Below are 26,752 nucleotides of genomic sequence, written 5' to 3' on the forward strand. Positions count from 1 at the left end.
TTGGGTCTGTTTTTGGACTTTCTGTTCATTCCATCGTGCGTCAGTCTGTTCATGTCTCAGTGCCACACTGTTCCAATCACTGAGGATTTAGAGTACGTTGCCTGTGTAGCAGGGTTAATTCCCCCTTGTGGCTTCTCCTATCCAGAGTTTTCCTAGAGGTATTTGACCATTTGCCTATTTTACTTAAAATCTGCTATCTATTTCCAAAAGAATGATATTCGAGTTTTTATTGGACTCAAATTAAATTTATAAATTAGTATTTAAAAAATTACATCTGTGTGCTGTTGAGTCTTCTTACCCAAGAACAGGATATGTCTTTCCATAAGTTCAAGTCCTCTTTTGTATCCCTCAGGACTATGTATCTAAAGTTATTCTTACAGAGCTTTCGCATGATTCCTGAGTTTATGTTGGTGGTTGTCGTTGTTAGTAAATGGACTGATTTCATCTATATATTTTCTAATTGATTGTTCATATATGCAAAGGATACTGCTTTCTCTGTGTTAAGTTTATATCTGGCTGCCTTTCTACAGTTGTTTATTTTTCTTGCTGTTTATAGTAGCTTTTCAGTTGATTATCCAGCGTTTCCTAGATATATAATTATTTGCAAGTAGTAATTGATTTGCCTCTTTCTTTCTATATTTTATACATTTTATACATGTTTTTTTCTTTTCTATTACCTTTAAGACAGTGTTTAAAAATATTGATAGTGACTTATCTTTTAGCAAGAATGCCAGCCATTAAATTTGATACTTGTTAGGGGCTGAAAAAAAAGTCCGTGTGTGTGTGGGGGGGAGGTGTGTAATAATGTTAATGTCCAATTCTGTGTCTTTTTTAAAATCAAGATTGTTGAATTTTGTCAAAGGTCTTTGTTAGCATCCGTAGCGATGATCATATAACTTTTCTTCTTAGATCTTTTGATATGATTAATTACATTAATATAGCTCCTAATATTGAACCATTCTTGTATTTCAGGAAGCTATTTAATTATATTGACATTACCATTCAAAACTTTCTTCCATGTTTCTGTCAAGGTGTTTAAGGAATTTTACATGTGGCAAAGGGATATAGGAAATTTTCTGAATCATATAAGAGCTAATTTGTTTAAGAAAAATATGCACTCTTTAAAAAATTCTTATGTACTTTTAGGCTTTGTTATTAATATATTATTAAATACTAAAAGCACTTGTATGCTGAAGACCATTGTTTGTATTTAGAACGTTCTTATTTCAGATGCTCTGTCCAAATAATAAAGTATTTTCTATCACAGGTTCATAGTTAAACTACAGCTAACAGGTGTAGCTGTTGAGAAAAAAAAAATAACTTTAAAGTGCAATTTTTTTGCTATTATGCACATAACCTACATTTTTCAAATTTAAAATTAAAAAAACACAACAATAATATATAGGAATCATAATGAACCCTTGTTTCTTTCACTTCTTTGCATAACTCATTATTGCCTGTATCAACAAATTAGGCAGGAAGAGGAAGAGCCTCCACAATGAAATTAGCCTTTACTGACCTGTTTTCAGTAGCAAATTCTTTAGGGGCAATCGAATTCTTTGGTTGAGTAAGTCAGACAAAGCTGAATCCTCCAGAATTGCTGAATCTAAATGAGATTTCTGTCTTCCATAATGACCATAATGCAATGATTAGAATATTGCACTAGGTGAAGGAAACCCAGGTTTTACTTCCAAGTTGGCCATGAACTTGCTATGCATCTCTGGATGAGGTTCTTAATTCTCTGGGTCTTGAATCCTCACGTGGTGATGTTTCCCAGGAAACCTACGGAGTACTAGTGCTGGTTGTCCCTCTCTATTCTATAATCCCTGGTATAAGCACAGTGGAACAGCCAACATAGACAGGGATGAATTCTGAGCATGCCCAGCACCTACTTGGTTGGGGGTAATCACAGTACCTTTGGTACCTCTTCACCTGCACCTGCGAAAAAATTAGATTATTGAGTCTCACATGAATGGTGTTGCTCTATGTAGAAATATAGCATTTGTCTACAGCATAGTCCATGTCAGAAGTTCCTGAGGGTAACCAGCAACTTTTCTCTAAAATTTTTCTCCTCAAAAATACACTTTCAGAGGATTGTTTTCTATTTTAGAAATTAATCGTACTACCTAATACTGCAAAATATATGTCCCTTTCCTTGCCTATTTCCTTGCCTTCTTTTTCCCCATCTTTCCTTCTTTCTAAAACTATGCCAATAATTGGCACATTATCCTAGACTTCAGGATAATTTCACTGTTTGCAAGGAGGATGCTCCAGTGGTAATACTTTTGTCCAAAAGTAATAAGCTCTTTACATTCTGATTTCATGTAGATTATCTTGTTATTTCTATTAACACATCCATTCCCACAACACACACATACACACACACACCCTTCCTCACATAATTCCTTAAAATGTTGTATTAGCTATGCATAAGAAAATACAGTCTTGGTCAAATATATAGGCACTCTGGCCCAAGAATCACTCGGATTCTAGGAAATGTGTTTGCAGATTTGTTACTGTACATAAGGCAAGTATGGAATATGTTTTCCAACCTTTAGTATATATTTTTTCCTTTCCCAGGTGTCTTTAGATTGTGGTTTAACACTGTTAGTTTTAAAACAAGACAGATTTCATATATACATATATATACACATATATATGCATATATATGTTATAACACATCACATACCAAGTCTTTTTAATATATCAAATATAAGATGTTTTCATGATATAAAAGAGAACAGGGTATTCAATGAACTAAAATCACACACGTGTTTGCAGTATAAATCCCTTCTCTTTCAGAAAACCCTTTTTTTTTTTATTTTTATTTTTTTTGAGACAGAGTCTCACTTTTGTTGCCCAGGCTAGAGTGAGTGCCGTGGCGTCAGCCTAGCTCACAGCAACCTCAAACTCCTGGGCTCAAGCGATCCTCCTGCCTCAGCCTCTCGAGTAGCTGGGACTACAGGCATGTGCCACCATGCCCGGCTAGGTTTTTTTTTTGTATATATATTTTTAGTTGGTCAATTAATTTCTTTCTATTTTTAGTAGAGACAGGGTCTCGCTCAGGATGGTTTCGAACTCCCAACCTCGAGCAATCCACCCGCCTCGGCCTCCCAGAGTGCTAGGATTACAGGCGTGAGCCACCGCGCCCGGCCTATTTTTTTTTTTTTTTTTTTTTGGACGAGGTTCTGGGGCCCCAAGAGCGGGGGCCCCGGAAGTCGCCAGAAAACCCTTTTTTAAAGGAACATTTTAAATAGTAAGGTGCTTAGAATCTGATGCTTGACTTTCCCAAGCTTAAGTTAGAACAAATTAGTATACAGGTAAGGCAGTATGATATAACTTTGGGTCCCCATCCACCGGTTGAGTGTTGGGATTTATTACAGGGTTCCGGAGCTATGCTGGTTCCTTCCAGCCTTCTCAATGTCTAGGACTGTGCTCGTAGTAAATAGTTAATAAATGTTTGTTTAATGAATGAACGAGAATGAATATTTAAACAAATTAATCAAATTTATTAATGAATAACCGAATCAGTGGATGGATGAACTTACTCTGGCTGGCAGTTTGGATCAGGCCAAACAAGGACTAGCAGTTAAAAAACAAGTCATCAAGTTCAGGTTTTAAGTCATGAATTAGCAAATGAAACATTGAGAATCATGGACTATTAGATTACTGTGTCCCTATATATTTTTATTGGCACACACACCCTGTCTTGAATTTATTATTTCCCTGACAATTTATCTAGTATCTCCCTCATTCTCATTCTTCTTTTGTAGTTGAGAAAAGTGAGCTATTGAAAGACCAAGGCTCTAAGGCAGTTTAACAAAGTGGGACAAGAATTCATCAGTAATGAGAAAATCCACTAATATATTGACACTGCCAGTAGAATCCCTGTAAGCTCTGAGACAAGATATTCATGTGAACCTTACTATAAGCATTTTGAACTGAAGGCCAGAGTTTTAAAAGGCAGAGAATTTTGTTTGGATTTTCTGTTTAGATTGGGTTTTGCACATGGTTTTCCCCTCAATTGCTAACATTCAAAACGATAGCGAGCAGGCAAGAATTAACTTTGGAGTCTGAAAGAATAAGTTGGGAAATTAAATTTTTGGCAGGTACTTCACTGTGTATTTCCAGTTAATCAAATCTCCCTGGTTTCAAGAGTCGTTGACTGTATTTATATAATTGCAAACATCTGGATGGACAGCGAAAAGTCAATAGATTGTCTCAATATATCCAAATACAGACAGTCCCAAAATTTTCAATGAGACCCCCTCCTCCCAAAGTTCATTTGCAAATTAGTTCTTAGAAACTTGGAAGACACTTTCCCATGGACCTAATGTCAGCCACGGGGCGGGGCGGGGGGGGGGGGGAGCTGGATTCCCATGCAAAGATATGGAAGAACACTCCTCTCTGTGCTGTCTAGAAACTGTTCACTAACAGTTTGAACCATGAGATAAGTACAGAAATTGTAAGACTGAAAACTTTTATAGCAGTCCAGCGGAGCAATTAAGTCTACCGAGTCTAGTAATTGAAATAACTGCGATTTGTACTATACTTTGCATATCTGTTTTTTTACATTTCATTTTTCTAGTAATGCATTTTTATTTATTTTACAAAAGTATCAGTCTGTGGTAGGTGAGGCATTAAAAAGAAAAACCTTCACTACAGGTTTCTGGGAGGTACTTATCTAATGCAAAATGCTAGAGAACAATTGTTCCACCATGCTTTTAGTTAAATGAAGCAGGAAAACAATAACATGAAATGAAAAACAGTCATTTATTATGAATGCTGATAGCCAGGGAAATGTGAGTTTAATTAGAGAAAGACAAAGAAATAGGAATTTCTATGCAAATGCTGCATTCTTTCAGCTGACACTGAGCCTGACTCCCTTCTACTTTTGCTACCAAACAAAATTTTTCTGTTTTTTTTTATATGAGTATAGTTACAGTCCTTTGATGCTTAGCAACCTTTATTAGGGTAACCTGGGAGTTCGCAAGTAGGATAAAAAAGACAGAAAAAGAGATTTTTCTGAGGATAACTGAGCAGGAATTGAAAGAAGAGAGGGTAGGGAGGTGACATATGCAATTAAGAAAGATTTGTCTTGTAAAAAATAAAGTCTGTAAGGATATTCATTGAATTACTGACAGTGGTCATCCTTGGGGGGTGGGATTACTGAAAGCTTTATTATTATTATTATTTTTGAGACAGAGTCTCACTCTGTTACCCAGGCTGGAGTACAGTGGTACAATCACAGCTCACTGCAGCTTTGAACTTTTAGGCTCAAGCAATGCTCCTGCCTTAGCCTCCCGACCAGCTGAGACTACAGGTACACATCACCATGCCCAACTGGGTTTTTTTATTTTTTGTAGAGATGGGGTCTCACTATGTTGCCCAGGCTGATCTTGAACTGGCCCGAAGCCATCCTCCTGCCTTGGCCTTCCAAAATCCTGGGATTACAAGCATGAGCCACAGTGCCTGGCCTGAAAGCTTTTATTTTTTTGAATGCCCATGTCTTTTGAACTTTTTATAGCAAGGATATGTTATGATCAGAAGAGGGGAAAAGGAATATTTGCTGCTAGAAGAAAAAATCTTGAAATTAAGGTATGGCCTGAAAGGAAGTTAACTGAATAACAAAAGACAAAATGAAAAGAAAATGTGGGTGATGCCACCAATCCACACAGCTTGGCTGCAGGGCACCCTGGTGGTCCCTGATCCCAGCTGCCTGGGAATCCATGGGAATGGGGAGCCAGTGCTTAGCAAGGACCTTTCATGGTCAAGTGCTCATAGTAAGCTCTCAATCCAGATGCGTTAGTATTGGGTGGACGTGGTTGATACATGAAAAAAAAAAGCTGGTTTTTAGAGAAATTTTATGGTCACTAGAAATCAGCTTTATTTCCCTGCCTTATTTTTGTGTTCCATAGTAGTAAAAGAGGTGGTTGTAAAGAAGGGGAAAGAGAAGTAACATTTGTTGAGGTCCTGCTACGTGTCAGGCACGGTGCACAGCTGCCGACAGACATTACTTCCCTTGATCATTAGGAGAACCTTTAATGTAAGTATCATTCAAAATAAGGAAACCAAGTTTCCTTACCTGAGAAAGGCTGGGTAACTTGCAAATGGCCATGCATCTAGGAAGGGGTAGAGTTGAATATGGTATCAGGCCCATCTGAATCTCAAGTTTATGGTTTCTTTGCTATTAATACATCCCGCTGCTTTCCAATAATTTCACTCTTTCATTATTAAGCAGTAGTTACTGAGCTTCTATGGTAATAAAGGCCCTTCTAGAACAGGTAGACTCTCACTGGCTTAGTCCTCCACAATGCATTTTCTACTTGGGGATGCAATGCATATATACATGCATGAAAACTTAGACAGGAATATGACTTACATAACCCAACATGAAAGGATAATCACAGTGCAGTCTAATGGACCTAGTCGGTGTTGTCTCTGATTTTTCTGAATAGCTTTAGAGCAACCAAGGGTCCTTTCTTTGTGAAGACTCAGGATTCATCAATTGGGAAGAAGCTGCTCGTTCCCTAAGTCAAAAGATTTGGTTTAAACGTGTTGATAAAGTGCTTTAGATTCCTTAAGTGTTCGGAAAACAAGTTAGAGAATTTGGAGAGGGGCCAATCTGCCAAGTATTTTGTAGTTACACAGTGATTAAATTTGAAAATGAAGTTAATTTAGGAGCATGGCTTTGTTCAGAATACAAGCTGGCAACAGTAGTCATGCCTGTCAGAAAAGCAAATGGATTTAAACATACAATGATGTTTACTTTCTTTTTCCTATTCCCATGCCTTCCCATCCCCTGTGTTTAGTCCTTTCAGGTCTTTGATCTTATATAAATTACAATGGTCAATTATTTATTTTTATTTCAAAGTATTATGGGGGTGCAAATGGTTTTGGTTACATGGATTGCTTTTTAAATAATTGAGTCAGGGTTAAAAGTGTGCCTGTCACCCAAATAGTGTTCATGGTACCTGTTAGGTAGCTTGTCACCCATCCCCTCTTCCCCTCTCCCTCCAATAATCAATTATTTAGAAGAGTTCTGTGTAGGGCTTTTTAAGTTACAGTGATTGGTTCCACATTATAGATTCTTCAGACTTTTCTACACAAACTGTTTTTGTAACCTGTGTATTTAACTTAGACCATATGTTCTGGGCTTCTTTCCATAACAGTAAGTTGAAGTCTACCTTATCATTCTTAATGGTTGCATAGTATTTCATTGCATGGTTACACCATAATGGATTTAAACAACCACAGTTGTATGCTGGTGATATAATGTATGTGCAAGAATGCAGGGCTCAGACTAGGTGAGACAGGGGAACCCCCGCGGTGTGACTCTGAGAGAGATCACCTCTTAAATTTCACACCCTGGGCTCCTTGCTAGCTCTGCCCTGGCCCAGACCTTGCAAGGACATTCATCTAGTATTATTTATAATCACTTAAAAAATTAGTGATTTTTGACTTGTTTTTGGTTTTTATACTATTATGAATCAAATTGCAGTGGATATTCTTGTACAAACATTATTTTGTAATTATGCAATTCTTTTCTCAAGGAAAATTCCTACAATTGAAAGTGCTAGGCTAATGGCTAGTGGCCCCTAATATTAATTGCCAAATTATTCTTCCATACACGTGTTGTGCTGATTCATACTATCACAGTGGCTAAAGTGCTTCAGGCTATTTGGTGACAATTAGAAACTAGGAAAATAAGAGTTTTAGTGTGTATGATTTGAATGCTCATTAATATTCATGACCCTAATTGTTTAAAAATACTTTGCCTTCTGCTGGACAAGCAGGAAAATAAAAACAGCCCGTATATAAACAATCCTTTTTGCAAAAAACCAAAGCCAAAACAAAAAAAAACAAAACAAAAAATATGATCAGTTTTATCTGTGATCTATTTGCTGTACCAAGAAATTTGTTTAAATTGCCTCTTTGGGGTTGAATATGACATGTTTTGGATGGGGTTGGTGGGGTGTTGAGGTCACCTTAACTGAGACCAGTAATGCAGCTCAGATATATAATAGAAGATTCCAGGCATGGATGTAGAAAAAAACTCGTTAGAGCTGTTCCTTAGTGTCAGAACTGTGCGCCGTGGCTGATGTAAATACTTTTGTGAGCCGGAAGTTGCCAAGGCAACAGTCCTATTAATGAAGAATAACCCTCATTTATTAGCAGTGCCTGAATGATTATTTTTTAAATAAATGTACCTAGTAGTCTAGCATTGACATTTTCAATCTACCTACTCATCTTTCCTTTCCAGACTGCAAAACTATTCAGCTCTATTCCATAAGCATGCCTCCTTTCCCTACAATGAGAATAGAATCATTGAAAAAAAAAATCAGTAAACTGTTAAGAGCAGTAAAAATACTAATTTATAACAATTACCTAATATGAAATTATTGCCCTTTTGATATATGCTTTGGCTAAGGCAGAGCCCAAAATTGACTGTGACTTGTTTGGTATTTGAGCGGGCCAGAGTCTTTAAATTAACTTGTCTGTATGATTTAATGGAGTATTGCCAACATATTTGTTAAGTAAGTAGAGTGTGACATTACTGCTTCCTTCTCCTAGTCAGACTGTAAATTTAGACTCCATTTTATTGTGCACACCCTGGATACTTCAGAAAGGCAGCCGTGGCTGAGTTGGAGGCTTAATGAAATCCCTGGTGTCTTGAAGAGCCAGAGCCGTGTCATGACGATGGTTAGAAATGGCTGAGTAGCAAGCAGTATGCATCCTGGGTTCCGGAGAAAAGGAAATCGTTTATCCAAGAGAATGCACTTTCCTTTTCATCCTCTTTTTTATGAGAATGCTTTTCATGTTTTGTTCAGCTGACCAAATGGGAAAACTTACCTTTTCAACCCATGGATTAGTGATATCATCAGTCCTTTCCTGTCCGGATTGGATGTTTGTTGTCTGTTCACACAGTGAGCATCTTATTACTTATTACTCACATGCACTGTTATTCTCTGATCTATATCTGATTTATATCCTGATTTATACCTGATTTAACCCCTAGGCATATAGTACATACTCAGAAAATACTTTGATTATGAAATTAAATAATAAGCTTTTACTTGGTTATATCATTCCAACAATTTTTTTCTGATAATGCAATAAAAATGTCTGATGTAGGAAAATTTGACAATCAGAATGTGTCAGAAGAGAACAAAAACCATTCATAATCCTAGTACTCGAAGATAATTTTCACTGATATCATGGCATGTTTATTGCATAAGGACATTTTTCAAAGTCTAAAAAACCATTGATTGTTCAGTACTGTTTTCTCCTTGATAAGATAGAAGCATGCTGTAATCTGTGCTGTCCCTATGTTTAGGGCAAGTGACACATGCCACGCACTGGCAGGTACAGGTAGTCCAGGTGAGATACCAAGATGCTGACTGTCATGATGGGGCCAGACATAGTCCAGTTCTGTCTCAGTGTGGCAATTTCAGAGTCAACTACAAATAGCAGTCAATCTGATTTCTCACATCTTAACTCTTAGCTTTAGACTATGTTACTGACAAAACAGAGTGTGCTCTGAGAACAAGTTTTTTTTTTAGCACAAGAAGATGTACAAGTCTCTCTGTTGATAGTAATTCTGGCTGGCTTCTTTGTGTCTTTTCCTAATGGCACACTCGGAAGAGAGAGAGTGGTTTCCCAAACATCAGGCAAAATAGGCAAAAGTCCATGGGAACCAAAGAAGTTGCACAGAAACATTCTGTACTTTTGCGTTTTATTCTTGGCTGGGACAGCATAAAGGGGGCAGTTTGAGTATTTTTTTAATCCCCCCCTCATCCCCAATCTCTATGAGCACCTCTAGGCATCCCCAGATAAATATAAGCACAGAGAATAAAATCTTACGTAGTGAGGATGAAAGCATCTTTAGAGAGCTTTGCTATTTTTAATAAGCAGAAACAATCCAAGTGAAAACAGAGTGTTTATCCTAGAGTCTCTTAGTGACCCGCCATATAAGTCCCACCGTCCTTTCCACTGGATGACTGCACCGGAGCCCCTCCCATGACTCTTCCCACAGTTCTCCACAATCCCCCCCCCCCACGTCAGCTGGTGGGGAGATGAAGCTGGAATGGAAGTTCCATAATGTGGCCTGAATATTGAAACTGAATAGTCTTTCTCACTTAAAAAAAAATGCAGAGGAGGGGGCAAATATTTAAGTCATTAAATATGAAATGTCAGATTTCGAATCAAAAGTGTAGTTTATTGTGTCTCAAACAAGAAGCAGTACAATTAATCAAAGTGCACCTAAACTATCACCAGTTTTGCCGTCCTCATGGTGGCTTGTTTATGCCATAAGTGAAGAAGCTTGGAGAGCAGGTGGCGACGAAATTGTGAAAGGCGTTTTCCACAGCTTGTTGAGAATTGAATATTTTTCCTTGCAAGAAGTGCTCCGAAGCCTGGAAGAAGTGGTAGTCAGTTGGTGCAAGGTCTGGTGAATATGGCAGATGACAGAGAGTTTCCAAGTCCAGCCTCTGTAGTTTGAGCAGCGCTGTTTGTGTGTGACATGTGGTTGAGTGTTGTCTTGCAAGAGGATTGGCCTGTCTCTAGTGACCAATCTCAGCTGCTTCATTGCAAGCTTCCTCATCATTTCATCCAATTGGTTGCAGTAGACATCCGGCTGTAATCGACTGACCAGGTTTCATGAAGCTGTGGTGGATAATACCAGCCGGACCACCAAACAGACACCATTAGCTTTTTCTGATAAATATTTGGTTTTGGACTATGTTTCCACACCTCATCTTTATCCAACCATTATGCCAAAAGCTTGCAACTGCCAGAAAGAATCCCTTTTTCATCACACGTAACAGTACGGTATAGAAATGGTTCACCTTTATGTCGTGACAACCAAAACAAGCTTCAAGACAATTTCTCTGTCAATGCTCATTTCATCCATGCAGAACCCATCCATCCAGCTTCTTTGCCCTGCCCATTTGTTTCAAATGGTCCAATATTGTTGGAATAGTAACATCAAACCCTGCTGCTAATCCACACATAATTTGAGATGGATTCGCTTCCACTCCAGCTTTCAGCTCATTATCCATCTTGGTCTCAGGTCACCCATATGGCTCATTTTCAAGATTAAAATCACCAGAATGGAACTTCTCAAACCATGGATGTACTGTCTGTTCATTGGCCACATCCTTCCCAAATACTTCCTTGATGTGTCGAGATGTCTGCATTGCAATGGTTCCATGATGGAACTCATATTCAAAAATAACATGAATTTTTCACTTATCCATGGTTTCACAAAAATTTCTCTAAAAAAAATTTGAAAGATAATCACAAGCCAAATTGTGCATTTGAAAGAATGAGGATGCACCTTCACAATAAAAGTAAAACAAGAAGTTTCAAAGTGAAATGTCAGAGATATCAATGGTCAAACTTAGTACTTAAGGAAATCAGAGATTTCATACATAATAACCTAAATATTTTAACTCACAGGACTATAGCAGGAGTTGCAAGGATACAAAGCTATTACAGCTTTCCCATCAAGTACTGGGAAAATGTTGATGTATACATCAACATTTGTTGGGCTTAATATTGAATAATTTACACTCAATTCAGATACCGACCACGCTGTTTCATTCATTCATTCATTCATTCATTCATGCATCTGCTCAGCAGTTCTTCAGCACCTGTCATGTGCCAGGCAATGGGCAGGGTGGTAACTGGAATTAGAAGGTGTGGAGGGACTTTGAAGTGGAGACTCAGGAGAATGACAGAAGGAGAGGACCAGAACAGAGCCACATGGGGCATGGAACACTACTGGCGACTGAGGAGGACCTCTCTATTCAGGGCCACATGGTGTAGACTAAGGAACTACCTTCCTATCTCAGCATTACTGATTCGTTATGTGATGGGGACCACTTGAGACTGGGCTTCAGGGAAAAGACAAAGGCCTGTGGAATTTGTCCCTATATGAGGATGGTCATATTCCCCATCTGTTGTTCTCTGGGCCGTCACCATTAGAGTCGGCTCCCAGGCTTAACTTTCTGCCAGGTCTTGACCACAGTGAGGGGGCCCATGTCAAACTATAAATGTCAGTCATCTCCCATAGCTAAGCCCCATACTGGGCTCAGTGACGGATACAACAGAATGGAACATGAAATCTTGACTCTTTCGGGCCTTACAGTGTCATTGAGGAAGCATCAAAGATGCTGTTCCCACAAGATTAACCCATTGTGGTAACTAGTATAGGATTTAGGGAGAAGGCAGTAGGCTCGGGTCAGCAAACCTGACTCTAATCTTATGCTCTTGGGAGATTCACTAACCTCTCCAGGTCTTGGTTTCTTTTTCAAAGAGGCGGAGAGCTGTGTAAGGCAGGCTCTGGATAAACAAATGCATTTCTTATCCCAGGGCTCTTTCGAAAAGAGTCCCGGGGTGCTCGAGAGACCACCGTGACCGGAGCAGAGACTATTTGCAGAGAAGGGAGTTGTGCAGGGCCGTGGAGGCTAGGCAAAATTCTGGACTTTATCCGAACTGTTTATAAGAAATTAGAGCCCCCAAAGTCACTATAAGAAAATAAGCATCCAAGCGAGCACTGTGAGTGGGGAGGGGTGAGGCATTTTCTCCCTGGCCTGCAGCCTCTGCTCCCAAACACCATTAGCACATTTTTTACTCAGGGCCCTCCTTTTGTAATCTCCCATTACCACGGCTGCCCTGTGCTCAGCCCAGAGGTGAAGCGCTCCTGCAGCTGCTCTGCAAATACTTTCGGGTGGTGATAGCTCCCATGACTGGCTTAGCTCACGCCCACTTGTCTTCTTCCATTAGGCGAGTAGTCGTAGCTATGAAGACAGTCTTGCTGCTATTTTTCAAAAAAAACACATTAGCTTGATGCAATTAGATCTCACTCTCATGGTCTGCATTGTTCTCACTCACTTCTGCCAAGCTTTCCCCTTCTCTGTGTTTCCAGTCTCTCCCCTGACAATAAAAGAGAACTTTAGAAAAGGAGTCAGAAATTAGGAATTCTTGCCACAAATTTGTCGCTAACCGGCTATGGGACCTTGGGCGAAGAACTTCATTTTTTTTTTCTTCTAGACCTTCGTCCCTTCCCTTGAAAAAATGCAGGGCTTGAATGAAATGAGCCTCTTCGGATGGTATGAGCGCAAGTGTCCGCAGTGGATGCCCTCCGAGCTGTTTTGCTAATTCAGGTGCTAATGAAAATGACATAGAAGCGAGAGAAAAAAATATATGAGCTACCATTTAGGCCAGTGGTTTTCACTGTGTGGTGTCCCGGACTCAAAGCATCAGCCCTACCCGAGAAATGCAAATTCTCGATCCCGTCCAAATGTTCTGAATCAGAACTCTGTGCGTGGGATTCCGCAGAAACCCTCGGGTTGATTTTGTTTCGTGCTCAAGATCGACAGTCACTACCTTCTGTGAGGTTCATGATGTGTCAACATCTGAGTTGGCATTATTTTGGGGTCAGTGCTTATGTTCGTGTTTAAAGAAATGAGGCGTCTTCAATCTTGTTCTAAGCAAAAATCACGAGATGGGGGAAATTCATCTGCATGCACATCTGTCACCTCTTTTTTCTGGCCCATTTTCTTGTCTTGCTGTCATCTGTCAGATCCTGCTTTACCTCCTCACTGGCCAAAGCTCAAGGGACCGTTCCTTTAGAGTAGAGTCGAGGCTGTAGAGTGGTGTTGCCGGTGCACTTGGGTTTTGAGAACGATTTCTCCAGGCAGAGATTAGGATAGGAAGAAAAGGTTTATGTACTTTCCCCAGGGGGGCAAAGAAAAAGACCAACACAGAGGTGGAAAGGGAAGAATGTGCAGGGTTGTGAAAATGGCATGGTGTAGTTGGGAAATTGCTGTATCCCTCCTTTCTTTCTTCTTGGGGGCAGGCGGATAACAAAAAACTGCTAGGATGTCAAAGTCCGAGAGTTGGTTTCCTGCCTTTGGGATTATCACAGGAGATGTGACTCTGTCCTCGGGATATGGCTCAGGAACTCTGTAAAAGCAGATTCTCAAAAAACAATTTGGAAAGAGAGAGATTTCCATTTCTTTTCCATCCATTCAGCTTTCTTCAAAACTTTCTTCAGAAGTTGCGCGAAACAGAACTCCTGCAGGGTACCTGTTAGTTAGACAACTCATAGGATTGATCTTTAACTGTTACTGGGGCAATTGTAGGATCAGGTATTTTCCTATGTGGGGTTAGGTAATTTCCTGTTATTTTTGCAAGGCTGCCCCTTTTAGAGGCCCCTAAAAAATAAATCTGGAAATACAGTGTCTCTAGTTATGAATACAGGACATTGGTAGACCAGTTAGGAAGGTTTATGGGGGTGGCTTTGGCAGTGACCTTCCCAGGGGCTGCAAATTGCACTGAGAAAGCAGATGCCCATTCACCTGTCCTCAGTCAGAGAAAGAGGAACCCCTTCCCTGTGCTGTCTGGTTCTCAAGAAGAGAAGCGATGCAGTTTCAGAAGGATCTGGAAATGCCTTTAGCACAGGCACCCAGGGTGGGTGCTTTCCCCATCTTCCAAGTCTTGCCCTCTCCCTCAGTTGTCCCTGCCCCTTTTGCCATTCACATGGGACTTTGCAGCCTGCAGTTTGCATCCAGCAAAACAATGCAAAGCTTTGATGAGTCTACAGAAATCCACTGGGCTTCCCTAAAGAGCCAGCTTTCCCTCCCAGGGGATTAGATGGAAATAAGTCATACTGAGCTGGTGTCTGCTTGTTCTCAAGGCTTGCTTTCAACTGATTTCTGAAAATTCATTCTCCTACTCTTCACCCTAGGACCCTAGAACAATAGATGTTCCACCAACCTGTCTATCTGAGAACCCCAGTTGTTGAAGTGATAATTGATAGAGTTCAAACAAAATGCACAGCTTTGACTTTGGCCAAAAGGATCCCTTCCCTCTCTGCACACACGTGCCTACAGGCAAATGGATGCTCATGTTCACCCACAAAGGTCACCGAGGCTCTCTGAGCCCTGCACACATGTGATGGACAAACTCAGCAAAAACCCTCAATTATTTGTCATTATTGAAAACCCCTACGTTTGGCTTTTTCTTTCACAGTGTTTTGAACTGCCTGAGTGAGCCAAATGCTCCCTTTCAAGCTATCAGACTCAGCAGGTTCAATAAAATTGCTCCTAAATCGGATGCTGTCTAGTAGAGGGGACTCATGGAACTTTCCGGAAAGAAGGAACAAGTGGATCAGAAGTCGTAATGAAAGTCCTTCCACATGTAGACTGGTGAGGTTAAAAATGAATGTAGGTTGGAGTCTGCTAATTATGCCCAGAGTTCCAGGGAGCTGAAAGAAGGGCACAGTCGAATTTTCAGAAAGGTTTTGTCTACATAAGCAAAATGAAAGGGAAGCACATATCTAGGTTATTGAGCCATTCTCCACCCCATGCTCAACCCCTATTGTCGTGAAAGGCCATTTGGAGGAAGAGACTAATTAATGAGATTGGCCATCTTTGCTAATCAGACTCACCAGAAAATTGCTCTATTAGCAACAGGCTAAATGTTGTTTCTAGGCAAAGTAAAAAAGGCTAATGATAGTGTTCATCTTGGGATAACTATAAAAATATTGTTAATGCCACTCTGAGCTGAAATTGTAACTACAGAAGTCAGGCCATCCCAAATTACGTTCCCCCAGCAACCATGATTCAGTTGACTCTTCAAGGCCTGCCATAGATGAATGCGATACTCTATATTACCGTTGCTGGGATAAGTGCACTTATTTATATCCGAGCTCTGGAAAGTTGTATTTTGTAGTCTTCTCTTCGGAAATGTGGTCATTAGAGACCAAGGAAAGTCCCTCCAAATCACTGAAAATATATGTTTTACTACATGGAAAAACATTCACACAGCTCAGAGCTTCACATTCATAAGGTCCTAATGGCCTCCAAGACAGTGAGATTCAAACGCTCTCTGTTCTTCCCTAAGGAATATCCAAAGTTTGAGATTTTGGGCAATATAGGCCAGCAGTCAGGCTACCAAAAAAGGGAGAAGAGATGGTATGGTGTACTCCAGAATGGCTTGGAGAAAAATATACCCTCATTTGAACATTTATGAGACTTAATCTGTTAGGTTGATGGTGATTGAATTTGTGATTTTAAATGTAAATGGTCTGCAAGTCTTCGTTTGATTTCAAGCATTTTCTTCTCAGTGGGAAAAAAAAAAGGCTTGGATGGGAAGTAATGAGGAAAGTTAGAAACAAGATTAAGGTGTTCATTTCAGTTATATTTTGGAAACTTTGTCAGATGCCAAAATGTGCTAATGAAACGGGATGACAAAAACTAGTCAGTTAACACATTTATCCTTGCAGCCCAGACAATTATCTGATACTAACACCAAGATGAAGTTAAGCTAATCCTCTTGTTGCTATCCTAGGTATCTGTTTTTGAAAATACAAGCTGGTTCTTACGTATCTATTAATATCAGAGAAGTAAGCCATACCCAAGACAGCAGGCAGGGAGAAACTGCCTCTAAACAGATGTGAAGTTAACAAAGAGGAGACTAAAGATGAAATTGATAAGTATAGAAGAATATAAATTCATGACCAGACAAAACTGAATCACAGAATTTTTCCCTCCCTGCAAATGAGCAAAAAAATAAAAAAGTTAAAAAAAAAAAAAAAACAAACAACTCACTAATAGTAACCACACAAAAAAGCCATTAACCTAAAGCAATACATTTCAGTAAATGATGGCTGAGTGGCTCTTAATCCCCCACCCCTTCGAGACACACCTTAGAGGAAATGAAATCAGGAAAGGAGAATTATGAAGGAAGAAAAGAAAACCATGGACTGCTTCTGTCTGCAGATGTAAAGCCTTCACGTCTAGGTTGTGGATTGGAGGAATGATCTAGAACCTGAGGGCACCACTCTATCAACATGGCATATGTTCCAAGTAGGTGGTGTGAATCCTGATTTGGGTCATTGAGAAAATTCCCAGAAGAATAAGCAGCACTCAGAAGTTGAATTAAAGACTGGTTATCGGCCGGGCGTGGTGGCTCACGCCTGTAATCCTAGCACTTTGGGAGGCCGAGGAGGGCGGATTGCTCAAGGTCAGGAGTTCGAAACCAGCCTGAGTGAGACCCCGTCTCTACCAAAAATAGAAAGAAATTAATTGACCAACTAAAAATATATATACAATAAATTAGCGGGGCATGGTGGTGCATGCCTGTAGTCCCAGCTACTCGGGAGGCTGAGGCAGTAGGATCGCTGAGTCCCAGAGATTGAGGTTGCTGTGAGCCAGGCTGACACGCCACGGCACTCACTCTAGCCTGGGCAACAAAGTGAGACTCTGTCTCAAAAAAAAAATAAAAATAAAATAAAAATTAAAAAAGACTGGTTATCATGTCAGCTGAGTTCTTGCTGTCCCTGTTCCTGTCAGGAATAGGGCCCTAGAAGAATAGAAAAAGTACAAATCATTTAGCCCTCAGACTGTCACTTGAGAGAGAAAAAAAATGGCTCCCCAGTATGGTGGCAGGGAATCACCCACATTTTAATCAGAAAATGTAAAATAAATGGACAGAGCTGATCAAGCACATGCAAGATGAAGAGAATCAGCCCAGCAGCTACTAATAGCGTGTAGGAACACAGCATGCAGAGTGCAAAGACACGGGCTCACCCTTGAAAATAAAACTTAAGGAACAGAATCAGCTTCCTCACAATGACTTAGTAAGAGTATAACTGATACTCTAGAACTTAACAAGAGCATAAAAGTATTTTTAAAATAGCTTGAAGACAAGGTGATAAAACAAGAATGAAATGAAAAGGAAGGCTGAAAGTCTATCAAATCAAGAACCAAAAACATTAGTGCAGAAATAATATGTAAATTAAAAATGTTAACATATATAAGACCTGTTGAAAATTTGTTTACTAAAAATAGAAAGAAAGTATTTCTGTAGTCACAGTGAATACAGGTGACAAAGAAATTAAAGACAGCGAGAATCTGAAAGATATGACAACATTAAAATATTATACAATGTGAAGATAATAGTTGGAATCCCCGAATAGAGACTCTAACAAAAAGAACAGTATATACTGAAAGATATAAGAAAATTTCACAGAAATGAAGAAAGGACCACATATATTCTAGGCAGTATGCTATTGAATGCTCAAAACCCAAGCACATCTTAGTTAAGCTATTGAACCTCAAGGCTAAAGAAATAATTCTTCAGGTACCAAACCAGAATAAGTCAATTTCCTACAGGATAGAAAAAACCCAGGCTGGTCTGAGATTTCTCCACTGCCCGTCTAGCGCCATGCTTTCTGAAAATGGAGAAGGAAAGTGACCCAAGGATATATCCAGCCAAGACGTCATTAAAATTTAAAGACAACAGGGAGACACGCTTAAACCTGAAAGGACAAAAGCAACTTTGAGACCTTGTTGAAAAAAATCCATGGTGACAGGCACCCAGGGAATAAAAAAAATAACAGAATAACTCAGAAATGGAGAAGTCATGGTGAGAACTACTAGGTTTGTTTAAATGCAGAACTAATACTAAGCAACTATGGAAAATAATGCTATAGATTGAATATGAAATGTTATCAGTCAGACAAAATAAAAATAATAACTAAAAGATATGAAAGATAGGGACTAGAGGTGAGAAAAGAGTGAGAGTATTTATTGTTCTCTTTCCCAGCAAAAAAGTCAATCAATACTGTCTAGAATTATAACACGTTTAAAATGCAAACACATAATTATTCCAATCACTTAATATTTTCTAATCTTTTTTTACGTTAGAATGATCATTTAGGAGATAATAACTATTATGGTACAGAAACTTTCCCTTGAAGTTGAACAGTTCTTTTTTTTATTCATCTCCACTGTTCAATTAAAATGTGTGCTTTTTATTTTAAAAAATCGCATAGGTATGGTCCCATTTTATAAGTCTCTCTGCATATATTCTTAAAACATGGTTGCAATCATGCTCATCTAATGTTAATGATGATTATTTCTAGATTGTAAGGCATTTTTTTTTTTTTTTTTTTTTTGAGACAGAGTCTCGCTTTGTTGCCCAGGCTAGAGTGAGTGCTGTGGCATCAGCCTAGCTCACAGCAACCTCAAACTCCTGGGCTCAAACGATCCTGCTGCCTCAGCCTCTCGAGTAGCTGGGACTACAGGCATGCGCCACCATGCCCGGCTAATTTTTTATATACATATCAGTTGGCCAATTAATTTATTTCTATTTATAGTAGAGACAGGGTCTCGCTCTTGCTCAGGCTGGTTTTGAACTCCTGACCTTGAGCAATCCGCCCGCCTCGGCCTCCCAGAGTGCTAGGATTACAGGCGTGAGCCACCTCGCCCAGCCTGTAAGGCATTTTTTAAAATCATTAATCTTTGAAACTTTATGAATTCTAAAACATTAATCCTTTTAAGTCAGTATGCTTTGTCTTATGAAAACAACTGTGTGGATTTTCTTAAAAACTAGAAAAAATATGCAAAAAGTGGCTAATTCTGAGTGATAGGGATATTTGACATGATTTTCTTCTTGGTACACTTCTGTAATTCTTTAAATGTAAAAAATTAAAGAACTAGTTAAGAACTAGTTAACTTAACTAATTAAAGAATTAGTTAAGAGTGAATAGAGGGTGAGGATAAGAGAATATGTGTTTGAGGGCATTCCCACCTCCACAAATCCTTTTAGGGGGGCTGAGTCCAGGTGGGGACCCCTCTACCCGGGTCCCAGTCTTCCAGATCTGTCTTGATGAGCAGTTAGAGAAGCCACTGGCTTTCAGTGAGCATATTTTCATGGGGATGGCTTAAGGGAAAATTCTCTTCCCACTAGAAGGTATAGAACAGATTTGGGTCACAGGCACAGTTTGAAAGAGAGTAATAGACTCCTTTGAAAACAGTTGCACTTTGGGGCTCAAACATTTTTTGGCAGCTTTACTGAGATAATTCATGTCATAATACTTACCCTTTTAAAGTGTACAGTTCAGTGGTTTTTAGTGTATTCACCAAGTTGTGGAACCGTCATCACTAATTCCAGAACATTATGATCACCCCCAAAAGAAACCCCATACCCATTAGCAATTCACTCCATTCCTCCCTCCTGCCAGCCCCTGGCAGCCACTAATCTACTTGCCATCTATAGATTTGCTTATTCTGGACATTTCAGATAAATGGGATCACACAAATATGCTCTTTTGTGACTGGCTTCATTCACTCAGCATAATGTTTTCAAGGTTCACCTGTGTCGTAGCACGTATCAGTACTTCATTTCTTTTTAATGCAGAATAATATTCCATTGTGTGGACATAGCACGTTTTGTTAATCCATTCATCAGTTGATGGACATTCAGGTTGTTTCCACACTTTCACTATTATGCATAATGCTGCTATGAACATTCGTTTATTAATACAAGTTCTTACATATGTTTTCATTTTTCTTGGGCATATACCTATAGGTGGAATTGCTGGACCATGCAGTAGCTCTATGTTTTGGAGCTCAAACATTGAAACTGCTGTCCTCTCTCTGTTCCCAGGCAGAAATGGTGCACAGTGCGTTCCAGGCCCAGCGGGCTTTCCTTCTGATGGCCTCTCAGTACCAACAACCTCAAGAGGTAAGAGCAGATTCTGAGAGACAAGGTTGCCTGGGGAATGGGCAGTGTAAGACAAAAAACGAGGGAGCAACAGAATCATTTACTGTGAGAGACATCCTGAAAATGAGGCTGCTAGCACATGTAGGTTCTGTCTGTAATGTAGATCACCGTACAGAACACTTCTTTTGTCTTCATAATTTTACAGACGAGTTTAAAAAAAAAAAAAAGTATGCCACTTACAAAAAAAAAAAAAGCAATATGTGCCTTCTTATTACTAATATATCAATATGGCCAAATTCATACTGTAACAATGGACCCCACCAGTTTAAAAGATCAATTTGTTTATGTCTTCTGTGTCCTAGTCTTTATACTAGTCTCACAACCTCTTTATAATCAAGGAAGCTTTTACTACTAATTTTTTAATTCCAATTTTGAGCTGCTTTGTTATCAAAGACTGTTCGTATCTGTGGTCATCCCTAAATTCTGTATATGAATTAACTCCTATTTCTTCAGTAGCAGAGATAGGCTAAACCAGTGCTTCTCAAATGTTTTGTGTTTATAGATTATCTAAGGAGCTTCATTGCGGTTTCTGATTCGTCAGGCCTGGAATATGGCCTGAGATTCTGCTCTTTAATAAGCTCCTAGGTCATACCTGGGCTGCTGGTCCTCATTCTCAAAACACCAGAACTGGAAGGAATTTTCATGAATGTCTAAGTACTTAGGAATATTCTACCTCTCTCCTTTCTCTGCCACCATAAGGAATATGGATTAATATTTCTCAGGTTAAAGACATTTAGAAGTGTTAGAGGATTTGATGCTAACTGCAACAATATTACCAACATAATAATTTTAACCACTTTTAACCATTGTAACATTGCCATGTAAGCCCCAGACTAAATATTAATATACAAAGGAATGAAACTGGGAAGAGCAGATGTTAAGAGCAGAGTGATGGGATGCCTTCTCATTTCCCAGACCTTTATAAAATTTCCCATTCTCTAAACCAAGGCCCCACCACCACCCCCAAAGAACTGACATCGTACCATGCAAATAACTGCGTGCCTTCTGCCAAGAGATCGTAATAACAGCGTTTCGACCATGCTGGTTGTGTAATGAGTGACATTTTCATTAAAAATTAGTGCTACTACTGGTATACCTTCTTAAATAGGAAAAAAAATTGTTATTTTGTCTAGAAATATTCTGCATCTGAAGTTTGGTAACAATTATATAAATAAAAAATGAATATTCATTATAATACAAGAGCTTCAACGTAATAGTTCACTTTGAATTCTAAAACAAACTCCTGAAATTGAAAAAGTTGAACTGGGAATGCAGGACTTTGACCTTCAGGGAATGATGCTCCGCTCCATAAAGGGGCAGGACCTGAGACACTGGACCGTCCCCAGAATAGCCATTCCCAACTTTGCCTGCGCAGTGGAATCACCTGGAAAATTCTTTAAAGCGCCCATGCCTGGGTCCCACCCCAAGGGCTTTTGGCTTAATTGGTGTGGGGAGTGGCCTTGGCTTTGAGATGTCTACAGGCTCCACAGGGATTTCTAATTCACAACTAGAGCGGTCAGCCTCCACCCGAGATGGAGATGTCATTTCCCTCCGTGTGAAATGAGGAGTTAGCACACCACCTAGGGAGAAGGCTCTGTGTGGATGGAAATAGTCTTCTGTGGGTGCATTTTCCTCCTTGGCCGTCTCAATCCCTGCTTTGCAAAAGAGAAAAAGTAGGAAATCACAATGGGATGCATCATAGGTTCGGCCTTAGCCTGCCTTCTCTGTGGGCAGGAGTGGGAGGAGAAGTGGTGTCAACAGAGAGTCTCAGGTGGAGGAAGCCCCATGACTTTCCTTGTTGGTGCTCCCCTTGTTTTTTTTTTCCCTAAATGCAGAACAAGAAGCTTCTCCATTGGCCTTTCAGGCCTTGCACAAAAAAGCCACTCACTAAGTATTGGATGAAGATGTGAATGAACCAACAAATGAATGCATGTCTTAGAACTGTGGCATCCCAGAATGAGCTGTGGTCAGAGACACTGTGGCTTAGCATGTGGCTGTGCAGATTCTTGGGTATAATATCCACAGTTTCCCTTTCTTACTCTATTGCATTTTTGATAAAAGGGGGAGAAATTTGTTCGCAGAAGGCATGCACTAGAAATGCCACCATTAGCACTCATCACAGTACCCCACGTTCATAAGGCTCGGCAAGACCAGGCAGGCAGAATGCAGAGCAGATTTATCATACTCAACTCCCTTTCTGGCCCCTCGCTCTCCTTCCCTTTCCTCTTTACCCAGAGCACTGTCCCAGTACTTCCACCTGATAGAAAAGCAGATTTGCAAGGTCACCACCGTAGTAGAGAATAGCACATGGCCAGGCCCGATCTTCCCACTGTGCATTCTAGAAGATACATCATTAAGAGAATTGTCATAATACAGATCGTATTTTCTCAAGGGAACAATATTATAACTTTCTGTGTCTTCCTCTCTTCCTTCTTTCAGGAGAAAGAGCAATAACTGCTGTAATTTCAACTCTCATTAGCACATGGCAGTGATTCTCAAACTTAAGAGTGCATGAGAATCCCCTGGAGGGTTGTTAAAAGACTGTTGGGCCCCACTTACAGAGTGTTCAGTTCAGTAGGTCTTGGTTGCATCCAAGAATCTGCAGTTCTAAAAAGTCCCCAAGGGATGGTGATGCTGCTAGTCCAGGCACCACCACACTTGGAGGACTTGTGGCGTGTGGATCACTCTCACTGTTACACCTCGAGCTCAGATTATTTCAGGTACTTCAGAATGTCACTTCCAGCTACCACTAAGACCACTGCTTCTCAAACTTCAGCCTTCATTTGAATCACCTGGAGATCTTGTTAAATTGTCTGGTTCAGTAGGTCTCAGGTGGGGCCCAAAAGTCTGTATTTCTTCTGTCAAAAAGACTGGGAAGTCTGAGTCTTGTATTCCTCCAGAAATGAAAGAGAGGGAGTTTCTTCTACCCTCCTTCTCCTTTTCTTGTCTTTATTTAAACTTGCACTTTAAAAGGAAATCATGCCTTCCTGTACATAGAGCAGGAATCTAGAGCTTATTCTCTTTCCTTTCATTGTTTATACAGTTTGAAAAATTAGAAGGGGAAAGAGGGTTAGAGACTCTTCCTCCATTCTTCCATCTCTGAGTGAACACTCACAACCCAGCATGGTCTCTGCTGAACACTGACACAATAAGGACTTTCTAAGGCATGGAGCAGTAATCAAATTTATTAATAATCTGTTCATTTTAAACCAAGCAAGTGATCCCAGTGGCAGTTCAGCTAATTATTTAGAAGCATGAGAGATCCAGATGACTACTGGGCATGAATATGTTTGGGATTGTAATAAAACATATTGACCTGTGAGGGCAGTCAAGAACAGAAACTTTAGACTAAGCCTGCTTGGATTTGAATCCCAGATCTTCTACTCAGTAGCTCTGCTAATCCAAAGGCAAGAAAAACAGATTCATCTGTGATCCTGTGACATTTGAGAAATTTCTTTTTCTGGGCAGCCACTGGAGAATCAACCTGGTAAAGTGCACAATACATTCCCCCTGATCTACTCTACCCAAACCAACTTGTCAATTACCAACCCCCCCCCCACTTAGCGGAACCCAGGTAAACTTTCCAAGCCCATGTTTTCCTATCTTTAAAATAGGGATAATAATTCCTACGTGGAAGAGTTATTGTGAGGATTAAATGAGAAAAAGCATGCAAAGCCAGGTGGCCAGGTGATTAAGTACAAGAATTCAGTGTCAGTGGTGTCCAATTGCTTTAACAAAAAGTCCCCAAGTCTATCTCAAAAGCTTAACATAGGAGAATTTTTATTTATTTTTTGCTCACATAAGGTCTGCTCTGGTGTTTTTGGTTGACAGTCTTCAACATGGTCATTCAGGGCCCAGGCTTCCTCCATCATGAGGTACCCAGCTCCTCCAGGTCCTCAGCCATTGAATTGGGACAGAGAATGTAGGATTACTCCCAGAAGGTTTATGAGTCAGGCCTAAAAGTGGCCAAGGTCACCTCACCTGCATTCGGTCTCCTGGCCATTCCTAGCTGAAAGGGAGGCTGGGAAATTTAATCACCTGTATTCTGGGAAAGAAGAACTCAAAGGTTTGGTGAGTACCTAGCCAGTCTATCAGAGTGGGCCATGTGGTTTGACTAAAATGAGATCTCGCTCAGTACAAATGTATTGTCTTTCCAAAAACTTATATGGATTTTTTTAGGCTAATACCCCATTTCTCTTGCTGTCCAGAGAAAGACAAGAAAGACTTTCAAATCTAATGGCTGAATGTTTTCAATGTACTTAATAGAGAGATATAGATATAAGTATATAGTATCTCAAAATTTCTTTTACTTAGAGTGAGTTCATCCTTTTTGCCTATGTAATGTTTCACCATAACTACAAGGTATCAAATTATTGTCCAATATTTTGAAATGCCAAACAAAGTAGTCATGTGATTTGATCTCAGCGCATGCCTTGGGTAAATTACTTGGTGCTGGTGGCAGGTCTGGAAGTTGTAACAGAAAAGCAAACGAATGAATGAAGCCAAACTCCCAAGTGTTTCTTAAGTCCATGCCCAGAAAATGTCACAGCATTGCTCAATCATGGTTGCTGAATCTTCTTGAAAGATTTGGCCACGATTAGTGCTGGTTAGTTGTATTGTCAGGGGTCATATGACAGATAATATGAGGCAATAAAAAAATAATTCTTGTCCTAATGTAAAATGAAATGTCTATTTTGAAATATTGCCATAAAGTTGGGTTTTTTTCTTAATACAAAGACATCAAGAAAATATTCTCTTGAGTAACTGCTGTTAATTATAAGTGCAGAACAAGTATTTAATGGATTTTTTAAATATATAATTTCCACATTTATCTTGAAAATAGAAAAAGCCTACAAGGGAAATAAAAGGTAAAAATTTTCATACTTTGTATCATGCTTAGTTATGTTTTCATTAAGTAGTAGTGTATTTCCCAGAGGTCTGGATTGACAGTTTCAGAAAGGATCAGCACCTTGAATCTAACCAGTGGCTCATTTTATGGTCTTTTCTAAATTAACTTGATATTCTCACTTCATAAATACACGTAAGTTTCTGCTCTTATTGATATTGCTAAATGGGTTGGTTCTGTTCACTATCAACTCAAAAGCACCCAAAGACAATCTATGCTTTTAATTTCTGGAGAAGTGTATGGCAGTGGTCCCCAACCTTTTTGGCACCAGGGACCAGTTTCACGCAATTTTTCCATGGACTGGGGCTGGGGTTGGGGCCGTGGTTTCAGAATGATTCCATTGCATTACATTTATTGAGCAGTCAGACCTCTCTGTTAATGATAATCTGTCTTTGCAGTCTCTCCTGGGCACTAGATCACCACCTCAGCTCCACCTCAGATCATCGGGCATTAGATTCTCATAAGGAGCGTGCAACCTACATCCCTCGCATGTGCAGTTTACAGTAGGGTTTGCACTCCTATGAGACTCCAATGCCACAGCTGATCTGACAGGAGAAGGAGCTCAGATAGGGGTGTGAGCGATGGGGAGCAGCTGTAAATACAGACGAAACTTTGCTGGTTCACCTGCCACTCACCTCCTGCTGTACAGCCCCGTTCCTAACAGGCCATGAACCAGTACCTGTCTCTGGCCTGGGGGGTGAGGACTACAGGTATATGGGGTGAGGAACCTGTGGCCTTGGGGCCGCATGTGGCTTTCTGGATCCTTGAGTGCGGCCTTTTGACCGAATCCAAATTTTACAGAACAAATCCTTTCATTAAAAGGGGCGCAAAAGAGAAAAATGAAGCTTTTCTTGCCTCCCTTGGTGCCTAAAAAAGAACAATCTCAAAATCAGAAGGTTCCCTACAAATCGAATATAACCTGTGTAGTATAGGAAAAAACCAACTGCTGGCTGCTACCTACAGGATTGCTTTTTTATAACCAGCAGCTTTCTGTTGCAGAAGGTGGAGGCAAAAGAAAGTGAGGCAAAAAGAAAGCCTTTACTTTTCATGGGAGCCTTCCCATGGCAAGAAAATCACCTTGTAGTGACACCATGGCCAGCGTGTGAAGTCAGCTGTCTGCGCTGGCTACAGATGCTGGTGAGTGCAGAGTAGAACGCCAGGGAAGGAAGGAGAGGCAGCCGTTTGTGTGATATCATCAGGGTCTGCTCAGAGTTGACAAGCCTGAAGCTACCCAGTCGGGGCTGAATCCCAACAGGAAAGCTAATC

The 26,752-nt window shown here is 40.0% G+C and overlaps 1 protein-coding gene across 1 annotated transcript in view; it reads left to right on the forward strand.

The window, feature by feature from the left end:
* Positions 1 to 26,752, forward strand: part of CAP2 (cyclase associated actin cytoskeleton regulatory protein 2) — a 132,675-nt gene that overhangs the window by 35,371 nt on the left and 70,552 nt on the right. Inside the window, exon 4 of the mRNA XM_012753608.2 lies at positions 20,464 to 20,541. Within this exon, the coding sequence (XP_012609062.1) occupies positions 20,464 to 20,541 (78 nt within the window). The remainder of the gene's footprint in view (positions 1 to 20,463; positions 20,542 to 26,752) is intronic.

This window comes from Microcebus murinus, chromosome 15 (genome assembly GCF_040939455.1).
Source record: "Microcebus murinus isolate Inina chromosome 15, M.murinus_Inina_mat1.0, whole genome shotgun sequence".
Classification (NCBI taxonomy): domain Eukaryota; kingdom Metazoa; phylum Chordata; class Mammalia; order Primates; family Cheirogaleidae; genus Microcebus; species Microcebus murinus.